Source organism: Bombina bombina, chromosome 1 (assembly GCF_027579735.1).
Source record: "Bombina bombina isolate aBomBom1 chromosome 1, aBomBom1.pri, whole genome shotgun sequence".
In the NCBI taxonomy this organism is placed as follows: Eukaryota; Metazoa; Chordata; class Amphibia; order Anura; family Bombinatoridae; genus Bombina; species Bombina bombina.
This window is the reverse complement of record NC_069499.1, coordinates 168410316-168430134: the sequence shown is the minus strand read 5'-3', so window position 1 is coordinate 168430134 and position 19819 is coordinate 168410316. Positions and strand designations below refer to the sequence as shown.

General features: G+C 40.3%; 2 protein-coding genes across 2 annotated transcripts in view; one reads left to right on the top strand and one right to left on the bottom strand.

Moving 5' to 3' along the window:
- Nucleotides 1–3038, top strand: part of LOC128645004 (protein farnesyltransferase subunit beta) — a 152279-nt gene extending 149241 nt beyond the window's left edge. Inside the window, exon 12 of the mRNA XM_053697715.1 lies at nt 926–3038. Within this exon, the coding sequence (XP_053553690.1) occupies nt 926–1033 (108 nt within the window). The 3' untranslated portion in view covers nt 1034–3038. The remainder of the gene's footprint in view (nt 1–925) is intronic.
- Nucleotides 2925–19819, bottom strand: part of EIF2AK4 (eukaryotic translation initiation factor 2 alpha kinase 4) — a 396156-nt gene continuing 379261 nt past the window's right edge. Inside the window, exon 39 of the mRNA XM_053697714.1 lies at nt 2925–3605. Coding sequence (XP_053553689.1) covers nt 3548–3605 — 58 coding nt within the window. The 3' untranslated portion in view covers nt 2925–3547. The remainder of the gene's footprint in view (nt 3606–19819) is intronic.

Genomic DNA, 19819 nt, shown 5'->3' with positions numbered 1-19819 from the left:
CTTATTTTTTATGCTTTCGCACTTTTTTTCTTATCACCCCACTTCTTGGCTATTCGTTAAACTGATTTGTGGGTGTGGTGAGGGGTGTATTTATGGGCATTTGAGGTTTGGGAAACTTTGCCCCTCCTGGTAGGAATGTATATCCCATACGTCACTAGCTCATGGACTCTTGCTAATATGAAAGAAATGAATGTATCAGGTAAGTTCTTACATAAATTGTTTTTTTTTGGCTGAAAGAACAAATTACCACAGCCACACTCTAAAGCTTTCCTAGAAGAGTTTCTGCTGTTGTATCTGCAAAGGGAATAACTCTATATTAATACTCATGGTTTTGGAATGGGATGTCCAACAAGCTCATGTAGGTGTGAAAATCAGGTGTCCACATTTAGTCATATGGTGTATAGTGAAGTGATAGGTGATCTTGGCAGTGGCACCCCAGTTGTTTTGGTACTACATTTCCAATGATGTTTAGGTACTCTACAGTCTAGTTGAGCTTCATGGGAAATGTAGTTACAAAACATCGGGGGTGCCAAGGTTAGTCATCGCTGGTATAGGGTGTATGCATTACCAAACAGATGTTTTATAGGGAACATTTAAAATTATTTAAGTTTGAGGGAAGGAATTTACATGGTAATATGTTGCTCTGTCAAAATGTCTGTTAATGTTTAAATACTGGTATTGAGAATCACTGAAGATAAGGAATGCTTATGTCAGGTACATGGAGGAAATAAATCCTGTACTGATAAAATCTGAATACCCAACTGCCATGTTATGTCTTTAAAAAAAAAAAAAAAAAAAAAAAGTGTTTTGGTGGTTATTTTTTCCTTCTTCAGAGCAGTTACTTCTACAAACATGCATATTTTTGCTAACTTACAGTGTATTAATTTCCCATTACCTGTCTAACCTATTTTTATTTTATAAACAGAAACCTACTCATCCGGTGTACAACATAGGTCCTGATAAGGTTGCTCAGGCAGTGATGCATTTCATGAAGAAAGAAGTTCCCAATGTAGACAATTCAAAGAAAAATTAGTTGAAATAACTCATTTGAAGAAAATCAACTTTAGTTTTTGTTAAATAAAACACTGTACAAAGGTCATATCTGCTTAGTGAGCTACACAGATCAGCTATTAGATGACCACTTAAACTCAATTTAAGTCAATCTGTATATGATCTTATTGTACAACAAAACTTATGAACTGTTAATTTGTTAACCCACAATACAAAAAAAAAAAAAGTGTTTAGCATTCCTGATCTTAATGCAGAATTGCTAAATTCTTATATTGCACTGTGTAGAAGAAATGCAGAGTTGTATTCCTTTTGATGTACGTGGAGCTTGGATAGTTTGGTAAAGCACAGTTATTGGGGGTTTTCGGTTATCGAGAAATGCACCAAATGTTGGAGTTAAAAAGGAAACTGCATTTTACTTGAGTATTTTGGTCTCAGAACCATTGGCATTTTCAAGACCAGTGTATCATCAAAATTGGTCAGTAATCCATCCTACTTATATCAATGACGGTATCCAGAAGTACAGAATCATTCCCTTTAGATAAGCACAGCTGTGTTCCCTTCTTGTGCCATGTACTGCACCTTTTTTTTTTTAAAACACCAGGCTTTCTTCTTTGGCCTTTCTTTGCTATGGAAAAAGAAAGCAGAAATACTGGCGCTATAGTAGCTGGAGTGACAAGATACATTTATAAATCAGAAAATAGATTAAAAAACAAAAGCACTACTTAACAAATGAAAAGAAACTTTATTTTTTTAGTTAACTTGTGCTTTTATTTTATCTATACTTATTTATAAATTTATCTTGTCCCTCCAGTTACTATAGCGCCAGTATTTCTTTCTTATTTAGAGGGGGTTCCCATAAACTTGGCTGAAAATGAAGGGACTAGCGCCAATCTATGTGTGAACATTTGCTATGGGACATCCTATTCAATCTCTATAGATGGACTAATAAGTTTTTTTTCCAAAACAAGAAAGCACCATGTATTTCTATACTTTTATACCCCGTACAGCTGTCATAAAGATGTTATATATTAAGGCTATAATATTTCCATATTGTTTGATGTTATGGGAAAGCTTGAAGCTTTATCAAGTATCAAATGTAAAAATACTGCATAAGTATCTGTTGTTTTTTGTTAGTTTATTTTGCTTCTGCAGCAGTATTAACTTTAAAACTGCCTTATTATTAAGTAATTGACTGCCCATCCCTACCCTACTTTGAATCTGCTCAAACGGTATATTTAAAATATGAAATGTGTTTAGCTTAAAGCAGCAAAGCATTTTTTTTATCCAAACTATTGTAATAGCAGTATGCATATCAAACAGATGGGGTGGGTACCGTTCTTCAGCACCTGCCAAGGTCTCTGCCTATGCACACACCCAGGGAAAGTATTTAATGGAAACAACAAAGGAACTTTATTAAACAAGTACATATTTTAGTACTATTGGGGTGTGTAAGATTTAAAGCTGTACAGAAATGATTCTAGTCAACACTAGAAGCTGTACGATGACTAATATGACTAGTGTCAGGAACCTCTACGTTCTAGATGATGTCCGTCTTTCTTTGTGTAGCCTTTTCTTCACATACTGCAAACCAATCCAGCAGGTGACAAGATAGACCTGTTCTTGCCCAATGTTTCAATATTAAATCAGTTTTATATCTCCTTACACTGAAGATGTTTAATAAATCTGTTGTCTTGGATAGTTTTAAATACCACTTAGTGGTTCTGAGGACAATCATTTGGGCCAGATAATAGTCATGCCTATCTTATTAAAGCCATTAACTGACTAATGTGGAGGCTACTATGTAGCAATAAGGGAGTTTTTGCTTTAAATAGTATAATATGTAGTTTGTTTTTTTTTCTTTCAATTTACTATTGTAAGATTAATGAAGAATGAAATACTCAGAAGCCAGTCAATAATGTGCCAAGTCATGTTTCCTATACAGGTTCAGAACAAGTTACAGGAATTATAACACAGAAATTCAACAGTTTGTGAGACTTCAGTTTGGCAATAAATGATGGCACTTATAACTACCTGTATTGTTTTCCTTATGATAACTATTTTCGCAAAACACACATCTTTTATCCTATTTAATAATCAAAATCTGCTCAAAATAAAAACAGAGGCAACAACAGGCCTTTATTCACCATATATTAGACAATGGTCAGAATATCAGAACAGATGATACATCCCTCTGATTATAAAGTACCTGATTTTTTTTTTTCTTCAAAAATATAAATAAGCATTTTTATGAACTAATAAAACAGGTTTTCTTAATAGGAATGTATACAAAATCAATAAAAAGAATACCTTCATCCTTTGTGTAAAATATAAAGAACACATGATCACAGCTTATGAAAAGGTTTTTTGAACCTTAAGATAATACAGTATACAAATTCCTTCCTGGATGAAATACTCAAAATCTTTAAGGACTGAATTGTAAACGTAGAATCAAAGTGCTGTTATTAAAATCCACTTCTGTTCCAAAATGTCTTGGCTCAAGATCCTATATGGCATGCTAATGTACAAAAGCTCTGCACTAAAACAGTATCTTGTAGTAATCGTCTCTGTAACTGTACAGCACAAGCACTGGCACTCTGTGAAAAGAAATAGGATAGGTTATACGGTATAATAAAAAAAATCAAATAGAAGTGACAAGAAAATTAGGGAACTAAGAATATGCACAAACTTAGACAATATAATTAAGTGGTTTTGTACAAAAACTTCAAAATTGTTAGATTTATGAGCTATTTTATCTAGGGAATCATCATTACAAATGTTCCCTACACAATCCAATGAAATCACAACTTGTATCTAAAAAATAAGTTTACAGAACAAAAATCATGCCAAAGTGAGGTGAGTCACTAGGATCTACATTATAGAACATTTTCAGTACCACTACTACGTTCCTGTAACTAGAGCTTTAATTCAAATAATTAGACCCTAAAAAAATAAAACTCAAATTTTTAGCCGGATTCACTTAGATTGGAGTATGTTGTTTGAGTTTTCTGCTGTCCCTTGAGCCATCGCTAAATTACAACCGTTATCCCTCCATCTTTCTCTGCTTAGAATTTTGTCAGTTGATGTGATGTGCTGTCATGATGTGAAAGGTATGGACCTTATATATATATAAAAAAAATTTGACTGATTGTTTCACATTTCTTTGGTACTAACTTTATGCTATATGATGAGGAAAAAAAATCCTGTTTTCATGCTTAAAGTGACAGCATAAAAAGACCCACCCTTCCTGAAATTGTTATGCATCTTTCAGTCTTCTATTCCTGTTGCTTACTCAAATGGTAAAAACTTTAATTATCCATACCTGATCATTTTCTTTTCTTCTGTACGGGGAGAGTCCACAGCTGCATTTATTACTTTTGGGAAATACAGAACCAGGCCACCAGGATGAAGCAAAGACACCCCAGCCAAATGCTTAAATACCTCCCCCACTTCCCTCATCTCCCAGTCATTCTGCCAAGGGAACAAGGAACAGTAGGAAAAATATCAGGGTGAAAAAAAGGTGCCAGAAGAACGAATAAAAAAAGAATTAAAGCCACCCACAGAAAAAAAAACAAAAAACTGTCGGGGAGCTATGGACTCTGCCCGTACAGAAGAAAATTATCAGGTAAGCATAATTTAAGTTTTTCTTCTTAAAACAGGGAGAGTCCACAGCTTCATTCATTACTTTTGGGAAATCAATACCCAAGCTTATAGAGGACACTGAATGCAAACGGCAGGAACAAAAAGGCAGCCCATTCTGATGGCACCACAGCCTGACACAACCCGGATTCCCAATAAAAAAAAAACCTTTAACAGAAGCAGGAAGAACAAAAATATGGAAGAGGACAAGGTAACTGCCCATCAAATAGAACAATTACAAACCCAGTTAGAGATCATACTAAACTCTGAACTCTACTGAGCACAAAAGCCTCTGAGGAGACAAAAGTCCCACTCTTTAGAAGCACACAAATAAAAACCTCTCCATGAACAATGGCAAGGGAAACAACAAACTCCCACACCACATTCTCCCTAACTGAAAGAAGGGAAGAATCCTATAAGAGGTCCAAAAGAACCTCCAGAAACAATCCCCGAAGAGTCAAGGACAAAACAGAGAGAAGCCCCTAGCATAACTCAAAAAAAGAAAGCGTCTACCAGGCTGCAAGAGAACAAAGTCCCGTAGAAAATACTCTACCGACGGAGGAGAGCAAAGAAAGGAAAAATTCCAGATCACCTCCTACATGGATCCAAAAGGAATCAATGTAAAGCCTTAATCGGAACCTAAGTCCCAGAAAGACAAAGGTAGAACAAGACTACCTTACCATAGACAGCTAACTAGCACAGAGAAACTTAATACCCGTAGGTCATAAAAAAAACCCCAGGAGCATATCAGGAACGAAATAGTAACATCCGTTAATGCCACAAACGAAAGCCGTAGGAAGGCATTCAGACCAAACGTCAAAACATAGTAACTAGCCAACTGAATAGCTAGCAAACTTGCACCAGGACATTCCTGGAAAGGAACAGGAGAAAACTCAGAAAGCAGGGCAGACCAACTCCTCCCCTACTAGAAAACAGGGTAAGAAAGACAACACCCTGTCACGAATACCTCAGGATTCAGCTAAGAAAGGGTTAATCCTGGTCAGCTTGTGAACTAAGAACAGTTGTTTGTTTTTTAAAAATAGCTGTGTCCTGGGTTTGTGTTTCTTTGAAGTGCCAGGAGCATCATAAATGCTTGGCAGTGTAAACAGGATAGAATTTTATGGCTTAGACTGTCAGGAGAATACATGATAGAAAACAGGGCCTCAGTCACAGAAACTGATAAGGTCACTAAAAGGACATTGGTATTATGTATGACATTAAGTGAAGGGAAATCTGTCATATCTGGTATTAAATTGATTCTCCCAATGAAACCAAGAGAGTACCGGTCAGTATATCTGACTATAGAGTGGCCTATCAGAAATTATAATGGGTTCTATAATTTCAGGCAAAAAACTTAGTTTACTGAGGGTCATAAAGACAGGGGGGTGGTCAGGCAACCTGATCTATGGAAAAGAGGTATAAGAATCTTTTTTCAGCTATGAGATGTCATTCTTACAAGGGGAGATGCTACAGAGTAAGAATCCATCGCTTCATGCCAGCCCCTGGCACAGATCTTGAAACTAGGAAAGTATTCAATTCTGTTTTTCTCCTTTTTTATTTTAAAACACGGTTTGCTAATGTGTCATTTTATTTGTACCAAAATTTTATTAATAATGCATTGTGCATAATATTTTTGGCATAATAAATAATTATTTTATTAAGTTTGGCCTTTGTCTAATAATTGAACCACATTACCGAAAGAGACTGGAATATTAGAACTGTATAATTTAGGTTATTTTCTGCTAAATTGTACTCAGAGAGTTAATGTGTAAGTCTGGGTTTTTCCTTAGGATCTTCCCTTTAATAAATGGCAGCTGAGATATTGTAGTTAGTTAGTGTGGGTGGTATTAAAGGAGTTTTGGGGCATTTCTTTTACGTCTAGTACAGACTGGAGAGTGTTATTAACCCTTGCACCCATTGAATTAAATAACAAGCTGGCCTGGTGTGGCTAGATTGTGACTTATCAGTGAGAGTAGAAGGGGTCTGATAACCCTTTCTGTGCCAAATAAGTGACTGGTGCAGGGTTGTGAAACTGTACAGTGTGAGACTGATGGTGGAGAAAGGCAGATAGACTGTGTGGGTCTGTCTGTGCCTGAACCGAGTTTAGCTGTACAGGGAGAAACTGTCTGTGAGAGGAGGCAGGTGAGTGTCTTTCTGTGATTCAATCAGTGGATTCTATAGAAGGTGAGATTGACGGGGGAGAGAATGACTGGGTGACTGGGCCGCTGGATGATGTGTGCCAGGGCCAATTCAGTTCCCTGTGAAAAGACACAATATATGGGATAAATGGCAGAAGGAAGATGTGTGCTTGTCTGCACCAGTGTCAGAAGGATCCCAGATTCTGTGTGAGGACACAAAGTGGCAGACTGACAGAGAGAGCAGGGGGAAAAGCTAACCCACTCTATGACAGAAGCAGCAGAGCCACAGATTTCAGAGTGTGTGGGGGAGGAGGGTACAGGATACTCTTTGAGGGACCCCAAGAGTGAGTGTGAAAGATTATGGGTGACAGAGACCCCAGTAACCTTAGCTGTGACCTATAAACAGACTGCACAGACTAGGGGACAGAGACTGACACAGACTGCAGGCACAGGGGGGAGGAGTACAGAGAAGTGTATTTACATAGCCCCACAGTGCCATTAAGCAAATACACTGAGAGGTGTACAGCATCAGAGTCCCCAGCAGGCTCAGCAGCTAGGACCCACAGTGGAGAGAAGGGGGGCAGTTAGTCAACCCCCTACCAATCATAACAGAGTACAGGAATTCTACTCCAGTGGGAGGGCAAGAGCCCGTGGTAGTTAAGCAGCAACTGACAGCACACAATATGTTCAGAGAGCACACCATAGGTAGCAAGACCCTAGGATTCACAGGCAGCTCGGTAACAGGGAATGATGTGTTATGCAGGGATAAGATGAAAGCCTTATTGGGGGAGATACCTGCAAAACCCAGAGATGCCATATTCCCACAAAAACAGTTGCAGGATTTTACTGCCAGAGAGGGAGTATATGAGATGGGGCAAAATGTTCTGGTACTAACACCCATGAGGCAGAACCAGCTACAGGCTGCATGGGAGGGGCCCTGCAATATATTAAATCAGTTGGGTAGAGCAACGAGTGTGTCACTTTTAAAAGGAGAGCATCCTGCTGGCAAAACTGCTATGTGCAATTTGTCTGGCAATGGCATTATCACCACAAGGGGAAGCTCCCTTTGATACGCATCGGGAGTGGCTCGTAGCCACCCCCTTTTGCGTCTCTTATTGGGGGAGGTGTCACTAATACCTCAGGATTCAGCTAAGAAAGGGTTAATCCTGTTCAGCTTGTGAACTAAGAACAGTTTTTTTTTTTAAAAAAAATAGCTGTGTCCTGTCCAAAAACAGTCCCTAAGAACCTAGTCTCCGCAACCAGATGACCGAAAGTCCTACCCCAAAATGCAAGGGGAAGCAAAAAGCATAGCAATCCTCAAAAAAGAGGAGAGAAACACTGGCAAAAGAGATCCGAAAATACGACAATCCAATTCACAAGGAGTACCAGTAGGGGGGGAATAATTGTTCCCTACACCAGGTACTGGAGATCTCCATGCAGTCATCCGATCTCCCCCCATACGGAAGGGAGGACTCTAGCTCCTATTCAAAGGACCTAAGGAACTATAAACATACTGCCATAGCAGAGTAGTATCAAATACTTAAATGTCAGGTAAGGCCATGTAAGAAAAACATCAGACACCCCCCTAAGATTAAATAAAGTAGGGCCAGACGAAAATCTAGGATAGAAGGGCCTCTTATAACTTGTAGAATACAAGAAAGGACAACCTCGAAACAAGAGGTAAGTCAACTTAGTACCCAAACAGGACCAGCCTGTTGTCAAGGATACACAATGTTTGATATAATCTCAAAAGAACAGAGTGAACTAGTACCCAACCAAGACCAGCCTGCTAACCAGGGTACAACTGAACTGTTCAAGGGCTAACTGAAAGTTTTAAACCCTAGCAGGGCAAGACTAAACATGACAGACAAAGAAGCTCTAAGGCTTAAACTTTGTCTCAACTTTTGTGTGTGTGTGACTTCCGCCGGAAGTAACAACCATCGCGACCAGAAAATCGCTAGTATCAAAAATCCCAGAGAAGAAAAAAAGTTACCTAAAAGCAAAAGTCTACAACAGTCTCGAGCTCTGCAAAGAAAAACATAATTTATGTAAGAACTTACCTGATAAATTCATTTCTTTCATATTAGCAAGAGTCCATGAGCTAGTGACGTATGGGATATACATTCCTACCAGGAGGGGCAAAGTTTCCCAAACCTCAAAATGCCTATAAATACACCCCTCACCACACCCACAATTCAGTTTAACGAATAGCCAAGAAGTGGGGTGATAAAAAAGTGCGAAAGCATATAAAATAAGGAATTGGAATAATTGTGCTTTATACAAAATCATAACCACCACAAAAAAAGGGCGGGCCTCATGGACTCTTGCTAATATGAAAGAAATGAATTTATCAGGTAAGTTCTTACATAAATTATGTTTTCTTTCATGTAATTAGCAAGAGTCCATGAGCTAGTGACGTATGGGATAATGACTACCCAAGATGTGGATCTTTCCACACAAGAGTCACTAGAGAGGGAGGGATAAAATAAAGACAGCCAATTCCTGCTGAAAATAATCCACACCCAAAATAAAGTTTAACGAAAAACATAAGCAGAAGATTCAAACTGAAACCGCTGCCTGAAGTACTTTTCTACCAAAAACTGCATCAGAAGAAGAAAATACATCAAAATGGTAGAATTTAGTAAAAGTATGCAAAGAGGACCAAGTTGCTGCTTTGCAGATCTGGTCAACCGAAGCTTCATTCCTAAACGCCCAGGAAGTAGATACTGACCTAGTAGAATGAGCTGTAATTCTCTGAGGCGGAATTTTACCCGACTCAACATAGGCAAGATGAATTAAAGATTTCAACCAAGATGCCAAAGAAATGGCAGAAGCTTTCTGGCCTTTTCTAGAACCGGAAAAGATAACAAATAGACTAGAAGTCTTACGGAAAGATTTCGTAGCTTCAACATAATATTTCAAAGCTCTAACAACATCCAAAGAATGCAACGATTTCTCCTTAGAATTCTTAGGATTAGGACATAATGAAGGAACCACAATTTCTCTACTAATGTTGTTGGAATTCACAACTTTAGGTAAAAATTCAAAAGAAGTTCGCAACACCGCCTTATCCTGATGAAAAATCAGAAAAGGAGACTCACAAGAAAGAGCAGATAATTCAGAAACTCTTCTGGCAGAAGAGATGGCCAAAAGGAACAAAACTTTCCAAGAAAGTAATTTAATGTCCAATGAATGCATAGGTTCAAACGGAGGAGCTTGAAGAGCTCCCAGAACCAAATTCAAACTCCAAGGAGGAGAAATTGACTTAATGACAGGTTTTATACGAACCAAAGCTTGTACAAAACAATGAATATCAGGAAGAATAGCAATCTTTCTGTGAAAAAGAACAGAAAGAGCAGAGATTTGTCCTTTCAAAGAACTTGCGGACAAACCCTTATCTAAACCATCCTGAAGAAACTGTAAAATTCTCGGTATTCTAAAAGAATACCAAGAAAAATGATGAGAAAGACACCAAGAAATATAAGTCTTCCAGACTCTATAATATCTCTCGAGATACAGATTTACGGGCCTGTAACATAGTATTAATCACAGAGTCAGAGAAACCTCTTTGACGAAGAATCAAGCGTTCAATCTCCATACCTTTAAATTTAAGGATTTCAGATCCTGATGGAAAAAAGGACCTTGTGACAGAAGGTCTGGTCTTAACGGAAGAGTCCACGGTTGGCAAGAGGCCATCCGGACAAGATCCGCATACCAAAACCTGTGAGGCCATGCTGGAGCTACCAGCAGAACAAACGAGCATTCCTTCAGAATCTTGGAGATCACTCTTGGAAGAAGAACTAGAGGCGGAAAGATATAGGCAGGATGATACTTCCAAGGAAGTGATAATGCATCCACTGCCTCCGCCTGAGGATCCCGGGATCTGGACAGATACCTGGGAAGTTTCTTGTTTAGATGGGACGCCATCAGATCTATTTCTGGAAGTTCCCACATTTGAACAATCTGAAGAAATACCTCTGGGTGAAGAGACCATTCGCCCGGATGCCACGTTTGGCGACTGAGATAATCCGCTTCCCAATTGTCTACACCTGGGATATGAACCGCAGAGATTAGACAGGAGCTGGATTCCGCCCAAACCAAAATTCGAGATACTTCTTTCATAGCCAGAGGACTGTGAGTCCCTCCTTGATGATTGATGTATGCCACAGTTGTGACATTGTCTGTCTGAAAACAAATGAACGATTCTCTCTTCAGAAGAGGCCAAAACTGAAGAGCTCTGAAAATTGCACGGAGTTCCAAGATATTGATAGGTAATCTCACCTCCTGAGATTCCCAAACTCCCTGTGCCGTCAGAGATCCCCACACAGCTCCCCAACCCGTGAGACTTGCATCTGTTGAAATTACAGTCCAGGTCGGAAGCACAAAAGAAGCCCCCTGAATTAAACGATGGTGATCTGTCCACCATGTTAGAGAGTGCCGAACAATCGGTTTTAAAGATATTGTTTGAGATATCTTCGTGTAATCCTTGCACCATTGCTTCAGCATACAGAGCTGAAGAGGTTGCATGTGAAAACGAGCAAAGGGGATCGCGTCCGATGCAGCAGTCATAAGACCTAGAATTTCCATGCATAAGGCTACCGAAGGGAATGATTGTGACTGAAGGATTCGACAAGCTGCAATCAATTTTAGACGTCTCTTGTCTGTTAAAGACAGAGTCATGGACACTGAATCCATCTGGAAACCCAGAAAGGTTACCCTTGTCTGAGGAATCAAAGAACTTTTTGGTAAATTGATCCTCCAACCATGATCTTGAAGAAACAACACAAGTCGATTCGTATGAGATTCTGCTAAATGTAAAGACTGAGCAAGTACCAAGATATCGTCCAAATAAGGAAATACCACAATACCCTGTTCTCTGATTACAGACAGAAGGGCACCGAGAACCTTTGTAAAAATTCTTGGAGCTGTAGCTAGGCCAAACAGCAGAGCCACAAACTGGTAATGCTTGTCCAGAAAAGAGAATCTCAGGAACTGAAAATGATCTGGATGAATCGGAATATGCAGATATGCATCCTGTAAATCTATTGTGGACATATAATTCCCTTGCTGAACAAAAGGCAAGATAGTCCTTACAGTTACCATTTTGAACGTTGGTATCCTTACATAACGATTCAATATTTTTAGATCCAGAACTGGTCTGAAGGAATTCTCCTTCTTTGGTACAATGAAGAGATTTGAATAAAACCCCATCCCCTGTTCCTGAACTGGAACTGGCATAATTACTCCAGTCAACTCTAGATCTGAAACACATTTCAGAAATGCTTGAGCTTTTACTGGATTTACTGGGACACGGGAAAGAAAAAATCTCTTTGCAGGAGGTCTTATCTTGAAACCAATTCTGTACCCTCCTGAAACAATGTTCTGAATCCAAAGATTGTGAACAGAATTGATCCAAATTTCCTTGAAAAAACGTAACCTGCCCCCTACCAGCTGAGCTGGAATGAGGGCCGCACCTTCATGTGGACTTAGAAGCAGGCTTTGCCTTTCTAGCTGGCTTGGATTTATTCCAGACTGGAGATGGTTTCCAAACTGAAACTGCTCCTGAGGATGAAGGATCAGGCTTTTGTTCTTTGTTGAAACGAAAGGAACGAAAACGATTATTAGCTCTGCTTTTACCTTTAGATTTTTTATACTGTGGTAAAAAAGTTCCTTTCCCACCAGTAACAGTTGAAATGATGGAATCCAACTGAGAACCAAATAATTTGTTACCCTGGAAAGAAATAGAAAGTAAAGTTGATTTAGAAGCCATATCAGCATTCCAAGTTTTAAGCCATAAAGCTCTTCTAGCTAAAATAGCTAGAGACATAAACCTGACATCAACTCTGATAATATCAAAAATGGCATCACAGATAAAATTATTAGCATGCTGAAGAAGAATAATAATGTCATGAGAATCACGATGTGTTACTTGTTGCGCTAAAGTTTCCAACCAAAAAGTTGAAGCTGCAGCAACATCAGCCAAAGATATAGCAGGTCTAAGAAGATTACCTGAACACAGATAAGCTTTTCTTAGAAAGGATTCAATTTTCCTATCTAGAGGATCCTTAAACGAAGTACCATCTGACGTAGGAATAGTAGTACGTTTAGCAAGGGTAGAAATAGCCCCATCAACTTTAGGGATTTTGTCCCAAAATTCTAATCTGTCAGACGGCACAGGATATAAATGCTTAAAACGTTTAGAAGGAGTAAATGAATTACCCAATTTATCCCATTCTTTGGAAATTACTGCAGAAATAGCATTAGGAACAGGAAAAACTTCTGGAATAACCACAGGAGCTTTAAATACCTTATCTAAACGTTTAGAATTAGTATCAAGAGGACCAGAATCCTCTATTTCTAAAGCAATTAGAACTTCTTTAAGTAAAGAACGAATAAATTCCATTTTAAATAAATATGAAGATTTATCAGCATCAACCTCAGAGACAGAATCCTCTGAACCAGAGGAGTCATCAGAATCAGAATGATGATGTTCATTTAAAAATTCATCTGTAGGGAGAGAAGTTTTAAAACATTTTTTACGTTTACTAGAAGGAGAAATAACAGACATAGCCTTCTTTATGGATTCAGAAACAAAATCTCTTATATTATCAGGAACATTCTGCACCTTAGATGTTGAGGGAACTGCAACAGGCAATGGTACTTTACTAAAGGAAATATTATCTGCTTTAACAAGTTTGTCATGACAATCAATACAAACAACAGCTGGAGAAATAGCTACCAAAAGTTTACAGCAGATACACTTAGCTTTGGTAGATTCAGCACTTGACAGCGATTTTCCTGTAGTATCTTCTGGCTCAGATGCAACGTGAGACATCTTGCAATATGTAAGAGAAAAAACAACATATAAAGCAAAATTGATCAAATTCCTTAAATGACAGTTTCAGGAATGGGAAAAAATGCCAAAGAACAAGCTTCTAGCAACCAGAAGCAATAAAAAATGAGACTTAAATAATGTGGAGACAAAAAGCGACGCCCATATTTTTTCGCGCCAAATAAGACGCCCACATTATTTGGCGCCTAAATGCTTTTTGGCGCCAAAAATGACGCCACATCCGGAACGCCGACATTTTTGGCGCGAAATAACGTCAAAGAATGACGCAACTTCCGGCGACACGTATGACGCCGGAAACGGAAATAGAATTTTTGCGCCAAAAAAGTCCGCGCCAAGAATGACGCAATAAAATGAAGCATTTTCAGCCCCCGCGAGCCTAACAGCCCACAGGGAAAAAGTCAAATTTTAAGGTAAGAAAAAATGGTCAAATCAAAATGCATTATCCCAAATATGAAACTGACTGTCTGAAAATAAGGAAAGTTGAACATTCTGAGTCAAGGCAAATAAATGTTTGAATACATATATTTAGAACTTTATAAACAAAGTGCCCAACCATAGCTTGGAGTGTCACAGAAAATAAGACTTACTTACCCCAGGACACTCATCTACATATAGCAGATAGCCAAACCAGTACTGAAACGAGAATCAGCAGAGGTAATGGTATATATAAGAGTATATCGTCGATCTGAAAAGGGAGGTAAGAGAAGAATCTCTACGACCGATAACAGAGAACCTATGAAATAGACCCCGTAGAAGGAGATCACTGCATTCAAATAGGCAATACTCTCCTCACATCCCTCTGACATTCACTGCACGCTGAGAGGAAAACCGGGCTCCAACTTGCTGCGGAGCGCATATCAACGTAGAATCTAGCACAAACTTACTTCACCACCTCCATCGGAGGCAAAGTTTGTAAAAACTGAATTGTGGGTGTGGTGAGGGGTGTATTTATAGGCATTTTGAGGTTTGGGAAACTTTGCCCCTCCTGGTAGGAATGTATATCCCATACGTCACTAGCTCATGGACTCTTGCTAATTACATGAAAGAAACACATCCTATAGGATCAAAAGGAGTAGGCTGCACCCGCAGGTGAACGCCAAGAAGAAAAACGAAACACCGACAGGGCCAGCCTGTCAGGGTCAAGAGCTGAGAACTGGGATTAGATACACAAGCAAAAGACAGTCAGGAGTATGATCCACATCCCTCGTCTAGCGCTGATCGCCATCAGAATCAGAGGATCCGGAGGCAAATAAAAACTAAAATCCTCCCAAGCTTCCAGTACCTGCCGCAGCAATACACGCAGGCACGTCAGACTGACTCTAAAGGCAAAACTCCTTTCCGGCGGGGCATCTGAAGGCCCCAATCCAGCCAGCTGTCCCCCTGAAGGCTCAGAGGGAACCACTCCCCCAGAGGAAAGACCCGCCCGGTAAAGAGGACATGGATAAGCTCTTCTCTGGCCTTCAAGAAGCTGTAAATGCGCCAACGCCACTAATATGGCCATGCGCAACCGAGCAGCAACCTCTGGTGGAAAGAAAAGAAAATGTATGCTTACCTGATAAATTTGTTTCTTTTTAGACACGATGAGTCCACGGATTTCATCCTTACTTGTGGGATTACGCCTCCTGATCAGCAGGAGGAAGCAAAGAGCACCACAGCAGAGTTGTATATATATAGCTCCTCCCTTCCCTCCCACTCCAGTCATTCGACCGAAGTTAGCAAGAGAAAGGAAAAGCCAAGGTGCAGAGGTGTCTGAAGTTTACAAAAATTAATAACCTGTCTCAAAGAACAGGGCGGGCCGTGGACTCATCGTGTCTAAAAAGAAACAAATTTATCAGGTAAGCATAAATTTTCTTTTCTTTTTAAAGACACGATGAGTCCACGGATTTCATCCTTGTGGGATAAAATACCAAAGCTACAGTACACGGATGAGAAGGGAGGGACAAGACAGAGAACCTAAACGAAAGGCACCACTGCTTGAAGAACCTTTCTACCAAAAAACAGCCTCAGCCAAGGCAAAGGTACCAAATTTGTAAAATTTAGAAAAAGTGTGAAGAGAGGACCAAGTTGCAGCCTTGCAAATCTGTTCAACAGAAGCATCATTTTTGAATGCCCATGAGGAAGCAACAGCCCTAGTGGAATGAGCCGTAATTCAGGAGGCTGCTGACCAGCAGTCACATATGCAAAACGGATGATACTCTTCAGCCAAAAAGAAAGGTAGACGTAGCTTTCTGACCCTTACGTTTTCCAGAAAAAAATGACAAATAGAAAAGACATTTGACGAAAGTCCTTAGTCGCTTGTAAGTAAAATTTTAAAGCATGGACCACGTCCAAATTATGTAGCAGACGTTCCGTCCGAGAAGGAGGATTAGGACACAAGGAAGGAACAACAATTTCCTGATTAATGTTCTTGTCTGAAACAACTTTAGGAAGAAAATCAAGTTTAGTACGCAACACCACCTTATATGAATGAAAAATAAGGTAAGGAGAATTATATTATATATATATATACACCGAAAGCTCAGACACTTGTCGAGCAGAAGAAATGGCAACAAGAAACAAAACTTTCCAAGATAATAACTTAATATCTATGGAATGCATAGGTTCAAACGGAACCCCTTGAAGAACTTTAAGAACTAAATTCAAACTCCATGGAGGAGCAATTGGTTTAAACAAAGGCCTGATTCAAATCAAAGCCTGACAAAAAGATTGAATATCTAGAACATCTGCCAGGCGCTTGTGCAACAAAATAGATAAGGCAGAGATCTGACCCTTTAGGGAACTTTCTGATAACCCCTTCTCCAATCCTTCTTGGAGAAAAGATAAAATCCTGGGAATCCTAACTCTACTCCATGAGTAGCTCTTGGATTTACACCAAAAAAGATATTTGCTCCATAACTTATGGTAAATCTTCCTAGTTACCGGCTTACGCGCCTGAATTAAGGTATCTATGACCGAATCAGAGAACCCTCGCTTGGATAAAATTAAGCGTTCAATCTCCAAGCAGTCAGCTGCAGAGAAACTAGATTCGGGTGATGGAAGGGACCCTGAATGAGAAGGTTCTTCCTCAATGGAAGCCTCCAAAGTGGCAGAGATGACATGTCCACCAGATCGGCATACCAAATCCTGCGAGGCCACGCAGGAACAATGAGGATCACTGATGCCCTCTCCTGTTTGATTCAAGCAATAACCCGGGGAAGGAGCGCAAACGGGGGAAATAGATATGCTAGGCTGAAGGACCAAGGAACTGCCAAGGCATCTATCAGCTCGGCCTGGGGGTCCCTGAACCTGGACCCGTATCTCGGAAGCATGGCATTCTGATGAGATGCCATGAGATCCAACTCCGGCCGACCCCATCTGAGAATCAGGTTGTAGAATATTTCCGGATGGATTTCCCACCCTCCTGAATGAAAAGTCTGCCTGCTCGGAAAATCTGCCTCCAAGTTGTCCACCCCTGGGATGTGGATTGCCGACAGATGGCAAGAATGGGCCTCTGCCCACTGGATTATTTTTACTACGGTCATTGCTAAGGAACTCCTTGTTCCTCCCTGATGATTGATGTAAGCCACCCTCGTTATGTTGTCTGACTGGAATCTGATGAATTGGGCCGAAGCCAACTGAGGCCAGGCCCGAAGCGCATTGAAGATCGCCCTCAGCTCTAGAATGTTGATTGGAAGGAGAGACTCTGCCTGAGTCCATACTCCCTGAGCCTTTAAAGGGCCCCAGACTGCTCCCCATCCTAAAAGGCTGGCATCCGTTGTCACAATCACCTATGAAGGTCTGCGAAAGCATGTCCCCTGGGATAGACGATCCAGAGACAACCGCCATTGAAGAGAGTCCCTCGTCTCCTGATCTAGGGTTATTCGAGGAGACAAATCTGTATAATCTCCATTCCACTGCCTGAGCATGCTTAGCTGCAGAGGCCTGAGATGAAACCGAGCAAACGGTATGATGTCCATTGCCACCACCATCAATCCGATTACCTCCATGCACTGAGCCACCGACGGCCGAGGATTGAACTGAAGGGCTTGACAAGTATTCAGAATCTTTCACTTTCTGACCTCTGTCAGAAAAATTCATATGGATATAGAGTCGATTAGAGTGCCCAGGAAGGGTACCCTTGTCTGTGGAATTAACTAACTCTTTTCCAGATTTACCTTCCACCCGTGAATTCTCAGGAAGGATAGCACAATGTCGGTATGGGACCTTGTTAGCTGATAAGATGACGCCTGGATTAGAATATCTTCCAGAAAAGGCACCACCGTAAAACTCTGCGGTCTTTGAATCGCCAGCAGAAAATCCAGAACATTTGTGAAAATTCTGGGTTCCGTGGCCAGACTGAAAGGAAGAGCCACGAATTGAAGTGTTTGTCCAGAAAAACAAACCACAGGAACTAGTGATGATCACTGTGGATAGGAACATGAAGATATGCATCCCTTAGGACCACTGTCATCATAAATTGACACTCCTGGATCAATGGAAGGATAGTGCGAATAGTATCCATCTTGAAGGATGGAACTCCGAGAAACTTGTTTAGACTCCTGAGGTCTAAAATAGGTCTGAGGGTTCCCTCCTTTTTAAGAATTTCCAACAGATTTGAATAAAAACCCCGCCCCTGTTCCTGTATTGGAACAGGACCAATTATTCTCATGTAAGAGAGGTCTCTTACACAAGGTAAGAACGCCTCTCTTCTTATAAGGTCTGTAGACAATCTTGACAGAAGAAATCTTCTTCGGGGGAGAATTACTGAACTCCAGTTTGTAACCCGAGACACTATTTCTATAGCTCAGGGATCCTGAACAACTCGCACCCACACCAAAATGAAGAAGGAAAGTCTGTCCCCTACCAGATCCAGTCCTGGGCCAGGAGCAAACCCTTCATGCTGACTTGGAATCAGCAGCATGCTTCTTGGATCGTTTACCCCTGTTCCAAGATTGATTAGGACTCCAAGTGGACTTAGATAGTTTCCTTCCTGTTTAGAGAAAGAAGAGGAGTCTATCTTTCTGCTGGGTTCTTATATCCTGAAATAGCAACTACTGTGAAAGAAACCTCGCTCACTGAACGTTTAGTGTTCCCCTTGCGCTTTCCTTGCAGCCAGGGAAAAACTGACAACACTCCCAAAAAAAACAAAAAGGAAGCAATGTCTTACAGGATAACTCCAAAAGGGGTTGTGGAGGAAGAGCAAGGCACCTGGTAAATGGATGCTAAGTCCTTAGGGCATAAGAGGAGCAAACCTGCGGAAAATATTAAACATTGTCAGAACGCTTCTTGCAGCTTCTGAGACAATATTGGCTATAAAAAAGGCTATCTCTTAATATATGGGAAACAGAAAAATCCTTGCATGTTCCACATTAGTATAAAGACATAACGTCCAAGTCACATCCCTATTCACTTTTTATCAAATCAAAGCGAATTACTGTGACTTTAAATGATAGATCAAAAACGTATGATACTGTATCTTTAAATGTTAAATGCAATGCTTTATTTAACGTATAATAAAAAATCTCCAGACTTCAGCTAATCCTAGAAAAGTCTGTCTGCCACCAGATGGAACACAAATAAGTATTAGGAATCCGGATTAGTAAAAAACACTCAAGTGCTTTGTGCTTGTGAAGCCTCTCCACTGTATATTTCTATTTAACGCAGCAAAGAAGGCACCCTGTCCACTAAAACACGTTATAGAACTGCTTGTGAAGCGCCTCTGCTGAATGACACAACGCAGAAGAGAAGGCATCCCAAGCACCTAAAACCTATTTTTCAAACAGTGTCAAAAGCCTCTCAGCTGTAAAAGCAGAGAAGACATCTGGAGACCATCGTTCCTAGTTCAAAAAGGCGCACAAACAAAGGCACAGATCTTAGCTCCGCCCATCGTGGGCGAATAAACCGCCCTGTCGGCTGCCATTTTTTGTAATACAAGCCGTTGGGAGCAGGGAGCATGGCGAAATTATCAAAAATAACAGAGCCACTCCTTCACGTCTTAGCAGCAACTGCCCAATAACTTAGCCTCACTCTTAGGGATACAGTTATCTAGTGTCCATGAATGAATATATGTGTACCTACTCGGAAAAAAAATTCAGCACTTACCTGAGAAAAATACTGAGTCTCTCTCTTCCCTCAGACTTTTGCAGGTAGGGCAGCAAACCATGTATGGGAAGCGCAGTGAGCATTATGTCCCACCGGTTCC